Raw genomic sequence first — 19,312 nt, 5'->3', positions numbered from 1 at the left:
ATTTGGACCCGCTTTCCCCGCCCCTTCTACTACGTGGCGTGGACTCGCCTACCGATCTTCCGGTCCAGGGAATTACTGCCTCCCACGAGCCTCACTGAAAAGGAAGTGTTGCCGGCAAGTGGCTTCTGGTTGCCACTGTACATTGGCTTCCTGTCCTGAGGCGACCAACCCGCGTCAGTTTCCCACCGGACCGGGTGGCCGCTGGCTGACGTAGCTCCCGGAAGTGGGGGGAGGATTGGCGCGGAGCCGTCATGTTGTCGCAGGTGAGGGAGGGCGGTCGGGTTCCGGGAGCTGGTGCGATAGTTTGGGTTGGGGCCGGGGGACGGGGGGGAGGGGGGAGTTCTTGTCCAGTCTCTGAGGCTGTTGTGTCTCTGTGTCTGCCCACTGCCTGAGCTGGACGAAGGGCAGGCTGGGTGGGCAGAAGTGCTGGGTTCCGGCCAGTTGTTGCTAGAGAGTTCTGTGCTCTCCGAGGGTCGGGTGGACCGGGGACCCAGGAGGCGCAGAGCTGGGGATGCTATGTAGAGGTGGGTCGCCAGGTGGAGCATTAGCTGCAGGAAGCTCTGGGTGTGGTGTCGGGGTGACCTGGCTCCCCGCAGCCCACCCGAGCGGCCTTCAGGCGTCAGCTCTCCTGCCCAGACACTCAAGTGAGGGGCTGTCCTGTAGGGAGAGGAGAGTACTAGAGCCTTAATTTCGAGTAGGTGTTACCACGCTGTTGCACTGTTAGTCACGATGGTTGTCACGTTTGTGCCCGTAGGGATCTTTGTAGCCAGTTGACTTTCGCCTGGAGATTAGTAAACGCAATATAGTATTTCCTCCCTTTGAGTTGACTGTGAACTCCTATTTAGATTATATATATAATTTTACAAGTAGTTTGCTGCGGGATTACTATGGCTCAGGCAACTGCTCCAGGTCAGAATAGGAGTGCATCACACAGGTTTCTTGCCCCCCCGTGTGAGGTTGGGTTGGGGTGTTTGAGGAGGTGGGATCCACAAAAGGTGTGCGGAGGGGAGAGGTTAGGTTGGGAAACGGCATATTTTCAGAACATTGATAGTAAAGACATGCTAGTGGCATACTGAGTGTGTGAGGATGAGCCAACCAGAATTTGTGACAGAACAGTCTCCTGTGGGGAAATGTGGGGTGGAGGAAACCCATTGGTGGTTCCAACTCCGCTCTCTGAAGGCTCACCCGGATTAAAGGGTGCTGGGGAAGGACAGCCATGCCAGCTGTTCCTGTTAAGTCTGTGACTGTGAACCTTGGATCAACTCTTCCACCTGCTGGACATTTGACATTTGTGTAGTCTCTGCCTTCCCTTTTCCCAGGCAACCTTTGCATTACAACTTTTCTGCAGCTTTGAACATTTATTCCTTGCTTTTTTTTTTTTTTGGTCTGATAACCTTGCTTCCTGTTTCACTGAAGTGCAGCAGAGGAATTTTCTTACTACTTCCCTTCCTGTCTGCGTCTTCACTCATAATTACCTGCACGTTCTTTTGTGGATTGTGTGGTACTCCATTTTTGGGTTGTGACTACTGCAACTTCATCCTTGCTTAATGGGAAGTGTTGAGCAGTGGTTGGTTGCACTGTGCACTGTTGATGCCCCCCCCCCCCATTCGATCCCCCTTGCTTACCGGGAAGTGTTGAGCAGTGGTTGGTTGCACTGTGCACTGTTGATGCCCCCCCCCCCATTCGATCCCCCTTGCTTACCGGGAAGTGTTGAGCAGTGGTTGGTTGCACTGTTGATCTCCCCCCCCCCCACACACACACCACCTTTTTTTTCTTTTGTAAAAGCTTGGTCCTGTTAGCACAAAGACACGCTTTAGTTTCTCCTGCTCTGTTTTCCTTCACCCATCTCCAACTGATGATAATCATGATCCAGCCTTCCAAATGCTGGGATTATGGGTACAAGGGGCCTCCCTTGTAATTCCTATTATCTTAAAACAGTAAACTCCCTACATGCTATCTCTGATGTCACCCCATTCATTTTCTTCCAACACTTGCGCATGCTTGTATTTTAATTCTCTCTCTTCATTCTAGTTGGTAGCCCCCCCCCTTCCCTGCTGTTGTGCATCTCTCAGGAGTTCACAGAAGAATCTTAGAAACCCAGTGGTCGTTTGCTTTCATTTTATGGGCAGCGGTCTTTGGTTGTTGAGAGCCTTCTGGGGTTATTCGTCTTCTAGGATCATCACTGCTGTGAAGGATTTTATATATTGATTAGAAAGACCGAGTTGAAAGACAGTGATGGAACAAGCCCTAGAGGCATGATAGTTGTTGATATAGCCTCCGACAAGAAGAGAAAGCATTGCAAGGAGTCAAGGAAATAGGGTGAAGTCAACCAGGTTTTCTGAGTTTATCCCAATAGCTTCAGATTTCTCTGACTTGGGAGAGAGTAGCTTCTGATAGATGTCAGCTTTTAGGAGCATCAGCTGCTTCTCAGTGTTCTTTCAGGGTTCAGGCTGATGTCAGCTGACTATTAGATTGTCATGGGGAGTTTTTTGTTTGTTTGTTTGTTTTCAGATTATTGGAATTGGGGTGGAGGGCCTGCAGGTGCCTCTTTTCCTAAGCTGTGAGTTCCTGGTAGTTGTAGCTCATAATCTCACCTTCCCTTTTGAGGATTGTGTAGGTTTGTATGTAGTAGGCATACATGTACCAAATTTCATTTTTATGATAGGTATTTAATTTCCTAATAGGACAGTAATGATGACACCGAAGACGTCTCACTGTTTGATGCAGAAGAGGAGACAACCAATAGACCAAGAAAATCCAAAATCAGGTACAAGGTTAAGTTAGAGTTGTGTTTCTGTCTAATCTGTTGTGTCCACTGTTGGTGTCAACCTGTGGGATTTGTGTTGACTTTTGTTTGTTTTTGGTTTTTTGACACAACCTACGCAGTCTTGGCTGTGCTTATCTGGGCTCAGAGATATGCCTGCCTCTGCCTCTTTATTGCTTGGATTAAAGGTGTATGCTACCACACCCAGCTCCGTGTCCCACTTTTTGATGTGAGAAAACATCTGACAGAACCAAAGAGAAAAGAAAAATACTTTTAAAGTGTATTGGGAGGATTTCAGCGCATGGGCACTGTTTTTCTTTGGCTCTGCTTCTGGGCCCATGGTGGTGCAGGGCGTTCTGGCAGAAGGGTGTAGTGGGGAAACACTGCGCGTCTCATGGCAGACTAGACACAGAACCATAACCTGCCCTGAGTGGCCCACTCCGTCTAGATAGGCCCACCTCCTAAGGTCTCCAGCACCTCTCACCCCAGTTCTGCCATCTTGGGGCCTGGTCTTCAAAAGACGCCCATGGGGATACCAAGGCAGAGTAGGCTAGGCGTGTTGTTGATTTGACGTAGCATGAGACAGAGGTAACATGATATTTTCCTAAGAGTAGTTGGCATGTCGAATCTTGTTCAACACTGAGCTTTCAAATTAGCAAATTTGACAAATCGGTTATTTGAGCACTGATGTTTTAAAGTCTGTGCTGACTGCTATTTTCTGAGACTGCACCATCTCTTTATGTATTTTATATAGGGAGGTGTGGTTTAGCTCAATGGTAGAACAGAAAGCCCTGGGTTCAGTTCTCAGTTAAAAAAAAAAAAAGACAAAAATCACGAAAACTAAGGAAACTATTATTTCTGTGGATACATTTTGATCTTGTTTGTAAATTTCAGAATTGTATCTTTTTTTTTTTGGTTTTTCGAGACAGGGTTTCTCTGTGGCTTTGGATATAAGTAATAAAATTCAGTGTACTTATAAATATATTCTCTCTAAAGAAATTCACTTAAGTAAAATTCTACTTGAACATTGAAAACACTGTGTAAAGTGAAAGGTGTTGGTCACAGGAGACAAAGTGTTGTGTGGTTTTCCTTACACAGATGTCCACAGTGGGTCAATCTAGAGAGACAGAAAGATGATTGGCCGCTTAGGGCTGAAAGGGTTGGGAACGAGAGGATGATTGCCCGTGGGTACAGACTTGCTTTTGACATAGTACAGTGTTATAAAATTGATTATGGCGATGGCCACACAACTGACTATATTAAAAAAAAGTTAATTTGTAGACAAATTGTGTGGTAGTTGAATCAATGTCAATAAAGCTGTTTTACAAAAAGCATATATACATACATGTATGATGATGCATACATGTAATCTTAGAGGTGAGGACTGGAAGATTATGAATTTGAGGGCAGCCTAAGCTACCTAGTAAGACCCTATCTTAAAAAAAAGGAAGAGAAAAAAAAGGAGGAAGAGGAGGAAAGGAAGAGATAAAACTCCCTTCTTAGTTTGGGCTCTTGTGATGTGATTAGATTATCTAAACTGGTGTGGTTCCGGTAAGGTGCTTTGAAAGTTTATACTCCATGAGGAGTTGGAGTCAAATCATGTAATATATTTCCTTGCAACAATAGAACTAGTTAGGTGGTGGGGATTTAAGGAAGAGGTAAATTGTTTGGTTTCTTCTTCCCAGGACACCCCTGATTGCATGGTTACGGGTCTACTAGTACTTGCTGTAAAATATAACGCTGCTTATTGTGTCTTGATTTCCAGACACCCAGTGGCGTCCTTCTTTCACCTGTTCTTTCGAGTCAGTGCGGTTGTAGTCTATCTCCTGTGTGAGCTGCTCAGCAGCAGCTTCATTGCCTGTATGGTGACGATTATCTTGTTGCTGTCATGTGACTTTTGGGCAGTGAAGGTAGGTTCTATTGTTTTTTTTTATTTTGAAATTGTACTTAATGTGAATTCAGATAGTGAATAAAATGAAAGAAACAGGACAGCATTTTTGGATTGGTGTTAATTTTCTGTTACTTTAGGCCTCCCGTTGTCAAAGTGCTGGGTGCGTTTGATCGCATGAACTCTGCTCGGTGGTGCTGTGGGCGAAGCTACAAAGATGTCATTAGCAGCCATAGATTCTACATATTTTATTCCAGTGTCATTTAAATATTCTGGGTATAATTTCTATGTAAAGTTCCAATATAGTTTCTTACAAGTGTTTAGGAAATATCCTTTTTTTTTTGTTTTTTTTTTGTTTTTTTTTTCAAAAACTGCAGGGTCCTTGGGGTCAGTCTTTCTCAACCAGGGTTGAGTTTGCCTCCATAGGATTTTTTTTTTCTGTTTTGTTTTGTTTTTGTTTTTCCTGTGCAGCTCTGGCTGTCCTGGAACTCACTCTGTAGATCAGCCTGGCCTCAAACTCAGAGATTCTCCTGCCTCTGCCACCCAAGTGCTGGAATTAAAGGTGTGCGCCAACACTGCCCAAAAAGTTTTTTTTTTTTTTTTTTTTTTTTTTGTGTGTGTGTGTGTGTGTGTGTATTTTTCAATGTCTGAAGCATTTTTGGTGCTTACAGGTGGGGTTGGAAGTAAGGGCACTTTTGTTTCAGTAGTAAATATTATACTTTTAAGGAAATAAATACTGATTAAAATCCCATTCTAAAGATAATTCTGAGCTTGGGCCTAGAATAAAGCTCGACCAAAAGGATTAGACTAAAACAGTGCCGTCATAAAATAAAAGCGGCACAGGTAATGTCGGACCAATTCAAATGTAGCAGACTCTCTTTCGGGCCACCAACCAGTTCCCAAAACATTACACAGAGACTTATTAGTCAGGAATACTTGACCTTAGTTTAGGCTTATTTCTGGCTAGTTTTTAAAATTTATATTAACCCGTTTCTCTTCATCTACATTTTGCCTTGGGGTCTTCTACCTTTCTTTCCTAATGTATGTCTTACTTCCCTACTCCCTCTGTGGCTGGCTGACTGACTGGGCCTAGGTGTCTCACTCTCTTTCTCCCTCGTTCTCTCTTCTGCGTACTCTCTCTGCCTGCCAGCCCCACCTATCCCTCTACCACTTAGCTTTTGGCTGGTGAGCTTTTTAATTAGACTAATCAGGAACCTTAGGCAGGCAAAGCAACACATCTTTACATCATTAAACAAATGTAGCATAAACAAATGCAGCGCACCTTTACACAGTTAAAGTAATAGTCCACAACAAAGAAACTTGGCAGTATAAGATTAGAAGCAATCTTAATTAGTAATTTATCAGGGAGGGCCCAGCCCATTATGAGTGGTGCCTTCCCTCATCTAGTGGTCCTGGGTTCTCTAAGAAAGCAGGCTGAGGAAGCCATGGAGAGCAAGCCAGTAAGCAGCATTGCTCCATGGCCTCTGCATCAGCTCCTGTCTCCAGGTTCGTGCCCTGACTTCCTTTGATGATGAACTGTGATGTGGAAGTGTAAGCTGAATAAGCCCTGTCCTCCTTGAATTGCTTTGGTCATGGGTTTCAATCACAACAATAGTAGTACTAAGACAGACCCCATCTTAAAAGTTAAAAATAGAAAGAAGGAAGGGAAGACCTAAGGAGGAATTAGAGGTTTAGAGGAAGGACAGGTCCTCCATCTTAGGGAGAAGAAAGGACAGCACTTCTGGGTATGCCTGCTGCTTATGCTGTGAGCTCCATGCACCCTGGCCTTGGCATGGCCACTTGGTTTAGTCTTTAGGCAGGACTGGTACATAGGGGTTAATTGGCTATTCTGGGGGAGAGCTGAAGAATTTTGTGAAATAGTACACTAAGATAGGATTTATAATGTTTTAAATAATGCTTTAAAATGTGTGTTCATATTTATCTTTCCCAGAATGTCACTGGTAGACTAATGGTTGGCCTACGTTGGTGGAATCATATCGATGAGGATGGGAAGAGCCATTGGGTGTTTGAGTCCAGAAAGGTAAACTGATAAAGAATGTGCAGGTTCTTTTGAGTACTGAAGGAGGGGTTAGGATTGGCAGTACCACTGCAGATCTCTTGCCCTGTTAGTACTAAGTCAGACAGCCTCCAGAGCATAGTGCGCTTTTGTCTGGTAACAAGCATACACAGGCAGGATTCTAAGAGTAGGCCACGCTAAGCTGTCTGTCTGCCTGCTGATGAAAGTCTTCTGGGTGATCCCCGGCTTTGTTGCCTTGCTGGCCGTCACTCTGGATCCTTCTGTGTCCAGTGGACGCTTTCTCCCAGTCTTTCTCCCATTGTCATTTCCTATTTGTCAGGAAGATTGCAGCTGGGTACAGGGTCAGAATGATTGGTCTATTCTTTAAGCCAGTGCCCTCAGGAGCCGTGGGGAGTCTGTTTGTTTTGGGTCACCCTGCTTCCTAATAGTGAACATTCTATTTCCTTGTGGAAATCTTTTGGGAGACAGAGGATAAAAATCTTGCTAACACTACCAGTCAAATTGCTTGTGTATCGCTTGGCAGAGCCTTTGCAAGCAGTACTTCTCAGAAAGCACTGTACTTAGTGAGCTTGTGTTCTGACATCAAATCTGCGTGGAAACAACTCATCACCCTAGTCAGCTCCTCGGTTTGGCCAAGACATGAAATCTAGATGATGCTTGGATTTCCTTAACTCTTTCCTAGAAAAGCTTCAGTGCTTTCTTATGAATAAACAATGCTAGTGCAAGGCCATGTCTTCCTGTTCTGTTGCATACATGCAGCAAAGTAAATAATTTATTTATTAAGGTTGTCATGGTGGTAGAGCCACTAGCTTGTGTTTTGGTTCCAACAAGAGGGATGTGGATCGTCTCTATTAATCTTTGAATTTGAGCACAGTGTGTTTTCTGTTTAAAAGGAAACTTTTACTGATAAACCCGATTAGGGGTTGAATTGACTTTTATAATTGTTTTTGTAGTCAACTCCACAAGACAACAAAACTATTTCTGAAGCTGAGTCAAGAATCTTTTGGTTAGGACTCATCGCCTGTCCGATCCTGTGGGTGATCTTTGCCTTTAGCGCGCTCTTCTCCTTCAAAGTGAAGTGGCTGGTGAGTAAGAGTCATCACGTGACCTGTGCAGGCCATCCTGACTGGGCGCTTCATCTTATGTTTCTGAGTTTCAGTCCCCAACTCTGCTTTTCCTGAGTATCTGGGCACAGCCGCCTGCCAGTTTCTGTGGTGTCAGTGGTTGTTGTGGTCTTTTAAGGAAACTGTGGTTGGTGCCTCTTGTGCTTACTCATTGCTAGGCTAGTTGATCTTCCCGGACCTCGGGAGCGTAGAACAGCTGTCAGCTGTGTGTGACCTATGGCAGTGGGCAAGCCTTGGGGCGGTCCAGCCCATGGGCTGACTCACCCCGGATGAACTCACTGTCACTGTTGCTGCCACCCACCATGCTCAAGGCATTGGAAATGGGGTCTCTCTTCTGGGAACTAGGAGGCTGTGGAAGAGCATCTGAAACAAATACAGTTGCTGCTGCATATGAAAGATGCAGTCTGTCCCCTGAGCCAAACTGTGAGTCTAGTCTCTAACAGTTGAGTTCATTGCATTTGATGCACACTGGCTTCATGTATTTTGGTTTTCACTAGACCCCTGCTCCCCAGACTTTATAGCTCCTGTCCCTGGCTTGCTGTGAAAACTTGGTTTTGTGTGTTGTACACTAATATTTTCCTGTTAGGACGGGAGTGCTGTTGGTTTTTACTTTAGTAATCATCTTTATATATTTGCATCATAATCTCCTTTCACAAATTCGGAGATGTATTCAGTGTTTATGGATTTGCTGCTGTGGTGGAGTCAGCAGTTATGGATCTCCCTTGTGGATAGTATTTTAGTGCTTCTCTTTATCTCACTCAATGCTATACTTAGATGTGTGTATTGACTTAAAGACTTGATGTAGATGAAGAGAAACATTCCCATGTCTCTGTAGTTTTTCCATTTTTGTTTGTTCTTGTGTTATTTTGTTTGATAGACTTGATAATAATTTCTCTGAAATACTTCTCTGATTTTTTTTGCTCTTGATCTGCTTGTGGGTATGCATGTGTTTGTGTGAAAGCAGCACACGGGTGTGTGCACATGTGCATGTGGAAGATAGAGCACAACCTCAGGTGGTTGCTGTGTTTTTCATCCAGAGTTGCAGCTTGGAGCTCACTGAGTAGGCCTGGCAGGCTAGTGGACCTTGCTTCTGCCAGGCTCTGCTCTCTGCACCTGATTACAGTGTGTGCGACTGTACAGGGTTTGAACTCAGCTCCTTATGTGTGCTTGGCAAGTGCTTTCCTGACTGTTTCCACACGCATCGCTTCACACGTCCTTTTACTGCAGCTTCTTGTGTTGCTTGGTTGGCTACATTCTACTGTGGAGTGAAATTTTAAAAAACAACTTAAAGGTTTATTCCTTAATTTTTTTATGCCAAAAGAATATATCTCTGACTTTCCGTGAAGGATGACTGATTATGTTACTCCAGTTTGTTTTAAGCTAGTGAGTATTCAAGAGAAAAAACCCTAACTTCCATGTGAATGAGTCATTTTTCTCTCTCTTTGATATCTCTCTCTTTCTCTCTCTTTTCTTTCCTCTCTCCCCCCTTCCTTTCTCCCTCCTCCTCCCCCAATGTTAAAGCATCACAGGCAGGACATGTCTGTATTTGTTGTGTATGAGTGTTTCTGGAACACTGGGCCCATTCACTGTGCAAGGTCATGTTTTGCTTTAACAAGAAAATTGGCTTTTGATAAACCTTTAAATTTATTGTTTTTGTTTTTGTTTTTTTGTCTTTGCGATTGTCTAATTCTGAGACTCTACTTATCGCTCTGTCTTGGGTCATTTATACGTGTTTACATCACTGTCTTCTACTTGCTCCACTCTTTCACTGTTTTTCTGCTTATTCGGTCAGCAAATGTTTTAAGAGTTCTCAGTCTGTCAGCTGCTTGGGGACATGGACATCACAATTAGAAGAACAAGGAAACTGTCCTGTAGAGCGTGTTTTCTAGTGGAGTGGTTGACAGGCACTTAAAAGTAGAGTTGGGGATGTTACGTGGTGATGTCAGGAGTGGAGGAAAGTGCTGGAGACAGGCCGCAGCAGCCGATTAGGCTGTAAGAAGCGTGGTGTGCCTCCTGACTGTCAGCCTCCTTTCTTGCTCTTAGCTTACTTCATGGGCCTTGACTCTCAGCCTCAGGTCTTCCAGAGGGTGGCTTCTGCCCTCCCAGCATGGATTCTGCCCTGTCTTTGGCAGTGTGCTTCTTTGTTGTCTTCTGCTGTGGTTTGGTGGAGTGGCTTTTCTTTTTCCCTGTCCATTTTACTGCGGCTCACACTGGCAGCTCTTGTGTAGACCATCTTGCCTGTGCTGCTGTCCTACAAGGAACTGTTCTTGATGTCTTCCCTGCATTTACCGAGGCTCACGGTCACTGCCATGAGGCTGGGTTGGAGTGCTGTGATTGATGGTCCACACACACAGGCATGAGGAGGAGCACAGCCAGGCTCCGCTGCCTTGACTAGCTTCTGTGAGTCTTGCCTTCTCCCAGGGAGTGGCATTTCTGTCTTCTGGTAGGCTGTGAACACTTGTCTGAGCCTCTGGTCCTGCCATGGTCTCAGCTCCAAGAGAGTCAGTCCAGTCTCACATTTCCGCATTTTTCCTTATAGAGCTGTGTATGCCTTTGGCCTTGTGCTTCTCTCTGAGTTGTGAGGTGTCAGTTTTTAGTTTATTTCCCTGGGGACCTCTTGCAGAGTGGCACTGGATTGGCTTTTTCTCTGACCAGCAGCTCTTCTCTGCATGCCAGCTTATTTGCCTTTCCTAAAATCTACCGTGGGCTGGGAGACAAGACAGCTCAGGACAGCTCAGGACAGCTCAGGTGGTGAAGTGCTTGCTGCTCAAGCATGAGGACTTGAGCCAGACCCCTAGCTTCCTCATAAAAGGCTGGTGCAGCAACGCGCATCTGTAATCCCAGGCCTGAGGAGGCAAAGACGGGAGGCTCCCTAGGGCTTATTGCCCAGCCAGTCTTCACGACTTAGCAAATTCTGGATTCAGTGAGAGACTCTCTGTTTAAAATAAGGTGTAGGATGAGTGAGAAAAATACCCAATGTCGACATAAGTTTTTACGTGCATGTATGCCCACGCATGCACACAGACACATGAACATGTACATACATGCACCATGCACACACATACACACAGAGAATTATAATAATTTAAAAATCCTACTTGTTGCCTCTCAAGGGGAGGGAGATTGTGATGTGTGACTTCACTGTCCATCCTCAACTTATTAATTTGTTTTCATTTAACACAGTTGATGTCTCAGCAGGATCCATGCTCCATCTGCAGGTGGATTTGCTCCATGGCATGCTGGTATGCATACCTACTGCCCAGGAGCATCCCATGTGCACTTGGGAAGTTGCTGGAGGCCACTGAAGTAGACATGAGGTTTTAAGTTTACTTAGGCATCTGGCAATTGTCTCTATTCTATGCATTCCATGAAACATCGGATTAAAGTAGAAAGTTTAAGCTCTGCATTTTTATTTCATTTTAATAAAGATATTTCAGAACTCTACTAAAATATTTCAGGTAGTAAGGTCATTTTGCAATGTTTCCTAGTTTGGTTGATTATTTTCAGGTTTATATACATATTGCTTTTTAAAAAATTTAACTGACTGGTTTATATTCATTGTATAGTCATAAGTTTCATAAAGACATTTTAATTCAAATATATCTTGTACTTTAATAGAGTCTCTGCTCATGCCCTCTCTTTTGGATGCCCCCTTCTTCCTTTCACTGCTTTTGCTAGTCTTTGAACCAGTTCTTTAGTTAAACATTTAAATCTTACTTTAAAGCATTTATTCAGGAAAGTATGAGCAGGAGATCAGCATCTGTCCAGCTGTTCCATTTTTCACAGCAGTAAGTGTTTCCTGCATGGACTTGTTGATAGTAGGGTTGTAGAGCAGGGGCTGACCCACTGGGTGTCAGACCCGCCCAGCCCAATTTGTTCTTGTACAGTGCTATTGAAGCACAGCTTAGTCTGTCTGTTTGCATGTTGCCTGTGACTACTTTAGGACCAAAAGTGGTAAAATTGAGAAACAGACCTTGATTTATGGTCCATGGGAATCTAAACTATTGCGTTGTTTCCAGAAATTGTTCGCCGATTTTAGTTAGTCCTTTAGTTATCATGTTTAAAGAGTGGTCATGGGTCTCCTCTCTCACTAGGTGTCTGGGGTGTCTCCAGGGCCAAGCAGCTCTGCACAGAGCTTTCCTCCTGCCTTGGGAGAGTGGCTTGTTCTAGTTTCATCAACCAGCAACACGTGCTCGTCAGTGTGCTACATAGACCCCCATCTGCTCACTGTGCTCAACTTAAGAATACGAGAGTGACTATGGATAGTGCAGTGGTTTAAATGAGATATTGGTAGTGCTCCAGAGTTGTGACCTGCTGGAAGAAGTCTGCCACTGGGCAGACTTGGAGAGCTCAAGGCCTCATCCTGCTCCCAGTTTGCTCTCTGCTTTGTGCTTGTGGTTTAAGATGTTAGTCCTCAGCCTATGCTCTGGCTGCTGTGCCTGCCTGAGCCCCTGCCCTGCCATTATGAACTCTAACCCTCTGGAACCATAAGCGAAAATAAGCCCTGTTGTCTTGGTCATGTTGTTTATCACAGCAGTAGAAAAGTAACTAAAACAAATATGAATGAAAATGATGCCACTTGAATGGTCCGGTGTCTTCTCCAGAGTAGCGTCAGTGAGGTCCCTTCTGCAGGCTGCGGAGTCTCCTTGCTTCAGCCTCTGACTTCCAGCGCTTCCTTTTCTCCACACTCTACCTCGTCTCATTTAGAGGTGTAGAGAAAAGTCAGTTTGGGCTAGTAACTATTGATTGTCTCCCCTCTCCCAGGCTGTGGTAATCATGGGTGTGGTGCTGCAAGGTGCCAACCTTTATGGTTATATCCGGTGTAAAGTGGGCAGTAAGAAGGACTTGACCAGCATGGCTACCTCATATCTTGGAAAACAGTTCCTAAGACAAGTAAGTGTTTTTAGAATATGATCTGTGACTGATACAACAATGTCTGACTCCTGTAGAGTTTATTTTTTAACACATGCTTGTTTTTAAATTACTTTAAAATTTTTTATGTTTGGCTTTTTGCCTGTGTGTCTGTATACCATATGTGTGCAGTGCCCCAGAGAGGCCAGAAGAGGGCATTGATTGGATCCCATAAAACTGGCCTTAGAGATGGTTGTGAGCCACCATGTGGGTGCTGGAACACTGTCCTCTTGAAGAGTGATGAGTCTTTTAACCATGGGGCCATCTCCTCAGTCCACCGGATGCTTTGTAATTAGTTACATGACTATTTCAGCAAGAGACGACAGACATACTCTACTGGCTCTTTGGGGGCTTATAGGACATTTCAGAAATGTATCATTCATTATTAAAATTATTTTGAAACCAAGAGAAATAAACTATCATTGACAATCACTCATATCTCATAGATGATTCAAGTTCAGTTGCTTTTCATTAATTATGATTGCTTTAAATGAAAGTTCTTGAAGAATGTATATTGTATGGTTTTGGGATTTATAAGAACAAACAAATTCAAAAGGCTTTATCATTAGTGTTGCTTTAAAGTACTTTGATTTCCCCTACTCAGAATGAAGGGTTTACTTATTTTTGGAATTATCCTTATTTTATTTTGTATGTGTATGAGTGTTTTGCCTACATGTGTGTCTCTGTGTGTGCCACATTTGTGCCTGGTGCCTGCAGAAGCTGAGGGCATTAGGTCCTGAGACTGGAGCTCTAGATGGTTGAGAGTCACCATGTGGGTGCTAGGAATCGAGCTCTGACTCTCTGCAAGAGCAGCCAGTGTTCTTATCCACTGAGTCATCTTTCTAGCCCCCTTAGAGTTCTCCAGTATGATGGTTGAAATCAAGGTGTTCAGTGGGATAATGAAGTAGTTATGGTTACAGGTTTGGTTAAATGTCTTGGTAAAGTCTACTAGGCCTCTATGTGAATCCCCTCAGTGAGGTTTAGTTTAGTAGCAATGTTAGAAAGGACAGTGGATCTCAAACTTCAACATGTCACAGTAGATAGCTCAAGATGCTTGGACTTCACCCATGAGGCTTCTTATTCAGCAGATGTGGGCATGGCGCCATGGTTAGCATTTCTAAAAAATGCTGTCTGAGAGTTACACTGAGTAACTAAATGGAGAGAAGACATGATGTGCTTAAGAGTGGAAAGCCTGCTGGCTGCCTCTGCTCCAGAAATTCCTTCTTTTCTTCATTTTACTTCAGTTTCCCATTACAGAAGATAAGAAGTAGGGGAAACAAATAGTCTTTTTATATCACACTTGTTTATTGGTGTACATGCACATACACAGGGCATGAGTGTGCAAGGGCATGCGTGTGGAGGTCAGAGAACAACTCTGGTTCTCTCCTTCCTTCATGTGGATCATGGAGATCAAGCTGAGATCATTCAGTGTATTGGTACCAGGTGGGACAGAAATCCCAACAAGCCAGGCCCCTTTGTATTACAGTAGTGACAAAGTACCTTTCCATGCTGAACCATCTTAATAGGGGCTTGATTCACTGTCAGAGTTTTGCGTGGTTCCATGCTATGGTCCACTTGTTGTGTATGCTTTACTATTGTAGGATTTCCTCCCTCACTCCCTCTCTCCCTCCCTCCCTACCTCCCTCCCTCCCTTCTTTTCTTCTGTCTTTTTGGGACAAGTCTCACTACGTACCCTTGGCTGACCTGGAACTTGCTGTGTAGACCAGGCTGGCCTTGAACTCACAGAGATCTGCCTGTTTATACCTTCTGAGTGCTGGGATTAGAGGTGTGTGTGTCACTACACCTGACTGTGATGGCTTGTAGTTTTACTGTATAAGTCTTTCCCCTTATGATTTTCAGTCTTTTAAGTTAGGAGGGACTTTGCTGTTGAACCTTGGACCTGGTATGATATTAACGATATATCTCAGGTTATATATCTGGTGACACCTTTCTTAATATGATGAGCTGGATGTTGGGGTGGATGATGGAATCCACAGGTTTCCTTCTATTTTGTCCATGTCTTTAGCATGAAAATAACAACAATAAGGTATTGAAAACAGTGTAGTGCCGGAGCTGGCACTGCTGCAAGTGCAGTGTCCCCGGCTCTGCTGTGAGTTCCACTGCTAGGCGAAGTGAGGTGATGTTGCTGTTAAGGGGTTGTTTTTCTCTGTTGCAGAACGCTGGGGATGGTCAAACGTCGTGAGTGAAGATGGAGCCTATGTGCCATGGACCCTGGGGACAGTGGACAAGATTCTTGATCTTCAGAGCTCAGTCTGTGTTGCAGTAGGGTGTTGTGTTAATTTTCTCTCTTAAAAGCATAATTTAGAAGAAGGAAACCTGGTTTCATCTTAAACCGTATGGGGGTAGAGAGTTTGGTGTTGCTGGAGACAGTCAGAGTTTGCTGGAGGTGGTGTTTGTGTCTAGACAGTCCTGTGACAGCAACATGTCCCAAGTTCGTGTGTCCGCCACCTGATGGATCTTTGCATTTTGATCCATAAGATGTAGGAAGAGGTCTTCAGTCTGTCTCGTCTCTGTTTGCAGAGAATTTCTGTACATTGTTCTTAGAGGTAAGTTTTGATTTAGTGTAAGGGTGAACATGTTAGTTTATGTATGAATTAGAAAGTTATTAATTTTTTGTGGTTTTTCGAGACAGGGTTTCTTTGTGGTAAAATTTCTTAGACGTATGTAAGCAAGTAAAAGCTAAAATAGGACAGTTGTGTTAACTGATTTCTAAAATTTTGTTTTACTTGGTAATAAGTCATTTATTCAAGGTCTGTTTGACATAAATGGATATTTGTAGCTGTGTGGTGGAACCCCCAGGGGCTACTGCTGCTGTGTTTCTTTTGTGGCCACAATTCACTCTAGAACCATCTAAAAATCTCTTAGTGGTCAGTGGGTTAATGAAATATTGCCTTTTAATAAGAATATTATTCTTATGTAACAATGGGAGTAATTGTTTAAATACTTGGCATAATAAATGCCTATGAAACATTGTATGAATCTATTTTTTCTTGTTATAATGGGAATATTGTAAACCACACATTTGTATTAAAGATATCTTCTAAGAGAAAGCAATATAGTGTAGAGTAAACAAAATGTAAACTATTGTAGACAGCTGAATTCTTTTGTAGCTACTGTGAATTTGCTGGAATCTTTAGATTATGTTGTGAAAACATTTGTCCACTGTTGACATTTTTTAAATGTCTGTTATTAAATAAGGGTCTTTATTAAGAGTGTAGCTAGGCAGGTGCATAACTTTATATTTATATAAAACTGCAGTTTACAAAGCATTAGGTGTGTGGTCCCGTTTAATCATGGCATTTGTGACACCTTTGGATGTTGACTTGCTTAAGGAGACACTTGACCTCAGGAGCATCTGGAGACTCTAAAGCAGGACAAGGCTGTGTGGGGAAGAAACACTTACTCCAAAGGCTGCTGCTCGTTGTCCGTTTGGCTTTCCTCCATCAATTGGTTCACCTGACGAGGCGGGCGGGCACTTACTAGAGATGGGTTTGTACTTGATCAGAAAGATGCAAAGCTTGAGGATTGGGAGGCTGCCTGTTCTGTGGGGGTAACCATGCTGTTTTTGCCTGAAATTCTAAACAATACGGATTTGATTCTGGAATATGCACGTGGCAGGGTCTACCACCTGCCTCTTTAGTTTGCTTCCTTTCTGACTGGAGCATGGCAGCCATTCTGAATTTCACCAGTGGGACTTGGTGTGACCATGCGACCTGGTTCTGTCCAGTGGATCCAGGACAGAGGGTGGAAAAGGAAAGGGCGCAGACTCTCATCCTCTCCTCTTTCTCACCCCACGGGCTGAGGGAAGATGGAAGCAGGCGCCTGCCTCCTCCTCTGAAGGTCCCAGTGGCAAACTAGAGGGTGATTCCACCTGAGTCCAGGGTGGTGAGCCAGGGAGTTTATTGGCCTTAACTCACACAGCATGCCTATCAAAGTGCTGCACTTAATCATTGCATCACAGTTGAAAATGGCCCCGGAGAGAGTGCAGGTGAGTGGTGTTTTCTTTATACCTTTCCCATCAGTGTAGGTCCCACTGATGGAGTGGACAGTGATGTAGAAATGAAGGCACTGCCACGCCCTTGAGCCCCAGTGTCTGCTCTCTGACTCCCATGTGATAAGGGGATGGCGTGTGCATACAAGTGAAGGCACATTGACTCCACTGCAGTGTATGTCCTGCAGTCACTTTAACCTTGCCTTCTCAAGTGTTTAGTGATGTTCCTGCGTGAATTCTTTCACTTGCTTTTCCCCATAACCCCAAGAGGGAGGGGGACCATTGTGTACCATGTAACTTCCTGTTACAGATTCACAACCAAGGTTAAGCAAAGAAACAATGCACTCGAGGTTCCCTGTGGTAGAGACACAGCATCCACCATGTTCCCCATTGTTGTTTCCCAGGCCGCTTAGTTGAGGTCATGTCGTTGTGGCTAAGGAAACTGGGGTGAAAGTGAGTGTTGGATGCGCCTGCTTCTCCAGTCTTTTGCCCCTCACCATGGCACCTAGTAGTATTCAAGGTGGTGGGGCCTCAGGCAGCTTTGGAGCTGTGGACAGCAAAGTCCTCTGCCTGGTCCGGTTAGGCCAGACTGCAATTGAGAAAGAAACCTGTGGAGAGTGAATACCTTGGCTCCCTGGGTTAATTGGTTACTACAACATGGCAGAGCAGCCTGCTTAAGCAGCACAGATGCTAATTATTCTATTTGGTGTTCGCCTGCACACCTGCGGCTGTCAGAGACAACTTGCGGGAGTTGGTTTTCTCCTTCTACCCTGTGTGTCCTGTGCATCAAATTCAGGCCTTCAGACTTGGTAGTAAGCACCTCTCTCTAACCACTGAACCGACTCTATGGCCCCAGAAAAGATTTTCTAGAATTCTCAGCTCAGTTACCTTTTCATTGTTTGATGCTGTTTCCTATTGCAAAGAAGGTTGGAATTCTTGTCTGGTACTACAAGGCCACTGTGCAGGTGCGGCTGCAAAGACTTCCACGACAGGCCAATCAGGTAAGAGCTGTTAAGTCCGTGTCCCATCCAAGTGGACAAGCCGCTTTGATTTCCAGCCTTTCGCCGTCACTCTCAGGTGCGGGACCATGCTGCCAGGCCTTTCGGATTTTTAAGAGAAATGGAGAATCTATATGAAATCTGACCTTTAAATACATATAAGTTAAATTTAAAAGGGAGGAAACTAAGTATGAAATCAAATTAAATATACTTGCAGGTCAAATACAGCTGTGCTAACTTTGGCATAGTGTAATGATCATAGCTTCATAGTATTGGGGCTCCCCTGTGTCAAAGCCTGGTGGCATTAGTAAGGCAGAGCGGCTCCTGTAAAGGCCGGGCTGGAGGCTCTGGGGCCACCTGTCAGCCCTCTCTACAGTTTTCAGACAGCATCCTGGGTTGTTTGGAAGGGCAGGGAAACCAGAGTTTATCTTGAGCTTCGAGGAAGACATTGATGGTATGTCCAACTGGTCATTTCAGAGTAAAGCCCAGATTTTGGTATTTTCTTTTGAGAAACAAGAAACACTCCTTAAAAGTAATTATTTTGTCCTTAGTAAGAAAAGAAGAGGAAACATCTTCTCAATGCTTTTTAGAGGATGACATCGCACATGTAATTTCTTTCCCTGAGGGGCACTGTCCCCATGGTTTTCTGGCACGATTTTCCCCCAAATCACAGTTATAGCTGAAAATGACATTTGTTTTTAAGTTTGGAAAGAGGACAGGCATTCAGCGCTATTGAAAAGGGCTCAGAAATCACTGCTGACATGGCTTCTACTGGATGAACATGCTGTCAGCCAGCTGCAAGGCAGTCTGGGAAAACAGCTATTTAGTAGGCATACCAATGCCTTTAATGAGAGATCTATTAATAAGGAGGAAGTGGGCTGGGGTAACAACAGCTAATGCGGCCATATTCCTCATGTGGCTCTTTATGTAGAAGATGTCTGGCACTTGGTGGCTCTTAGCATCATTCCTATAACAAATAGGCCAAATAGCCTTTTATCCTGAATGGTTTTTTTTTTTTGGGGGGGGGGGGGAACGAAGTTAATTCATTTAAGTACAAGCTGGGTAGATGATTCTGTGAGGGCGAAGGCTGCTTCACTCTTAGTGTGCAACTGTTTTAATGTGGCTCAGGAGTTGGATTTAGACTCTCCAAGGGGTCTCATTAGCTGGCGCTCCCTAGACAGGGTAAGAGCTATGGATATTAGCTGCCTATAGGGCAGTTTTGTGCAACAGTGAATTATGCATCTCATAACTTTCTAATATTTCTATCCCTGGAAATCCTGTTAAAACCAGAGGGCCGACGCTGACCTGGCCCTATCACTGGACTGCCATTTTGACAAGGCTACTACTTTGTCACGGATGGAGTAGGATGAGAACAAGAACAGCCCCTACTCAGCATGGATCCAGGGTGCTATGCAAACCAGACGGTGACTGAATGTCCCCTCTCCTAGCTCATACGACCGATGCTGGTGCATTAACAGTCACATCTTTAGAGCACTCGCTTCTTCCTGCCTTCTAGATTAAATATTAACATTGTGACCCAGAATTGCCCATGCTCTCTGGAGGCATCCAGCCTGAGC

At 44.4% G+C, this 19,312-nt stretch overlaps 1 protein-coding gene across 3 annotated transcripts; it reads left to right on the top strand.

Moving 5' to 3' along the window:
• Positions 1–54: 54 nt before the first annotated feature.
• LOC119812151 (Golgi apparatus membrane protein TVP23 homolog B) lies at positions 55–16,015 on the top strand. Of its 3 annotated transcripts, none has more exons than XM_038326567.1 (7): positions 64–263; positions 2,685–2,767; positions 4,530–4,674; positions 6,604–6,693; positions 7,644–7,775; positions 12,579–12,707; positions 14,902–16,015. In XM_038326567.1, the coding sequence occupies exons 1-7, from the start codon at positions 252–254 to the stop codon at positions 14,926–14,928; spliced, it is 618 nt and encodes a 205-aa protein (XP_038182495.1). In that variant the 5' UTR covers positions 64–251; the 3' UTR covers positions 14,929–16,015. The 3 variants fall into 3 exon arrangements, with proteins under 3 accessions (XP_038182496.1, XP_038182495.1, XP_038182498.1); XM_038326570.1 differs by lacking the exon at positions 64–263 and adding an exon at positions 676–694; XM_038326568.1 differs by lacking the exon at positions 7,644–7,775 and having other exon boundaries at positions 55–263.
• The last annotated feature ends 3,297 nt before the right edge of the window (positions 16,016–19,312 follow it).

The sequence above is a fragment of the Arvicola amphibius genome, chromosome 4 (assembly GCF_903992535.2).
Source record: "Arvicola amphibius chromosome 4, mArvAmp1.2, whole genome shotgun sequence".
Taxonomy (NCBI): domain Eukaryota; kingdom Metazoa; phylum Chordata; class Mammalia; order Rodentia; family Cricetidae; genus Arvicola; species Arvicola amphibius.
This window is presented reverse-complemented; position numbering and strand designations above follow the sequence as displayed.

Bases quoted from the DNA above. Each gene is read 5' to 3' on its own strand.
- LOC119812151 (XM_038326567.1), top strand. The intron at 2,768-4,529 runs GTACAAGGTTAA...CTTGATTTCCAG, and splicing joins CCAAGAAAATCCAAAATCAG to ACACCCAGTGGCGTCCTTCT. The intron at 6,694-7,643 runs GTAAACTGATAA...TTGTTTTTGTAG, and splicing joins GGGTGTTTGAGTCCAGAAAG to TCAACTCCACAAGACAACAA.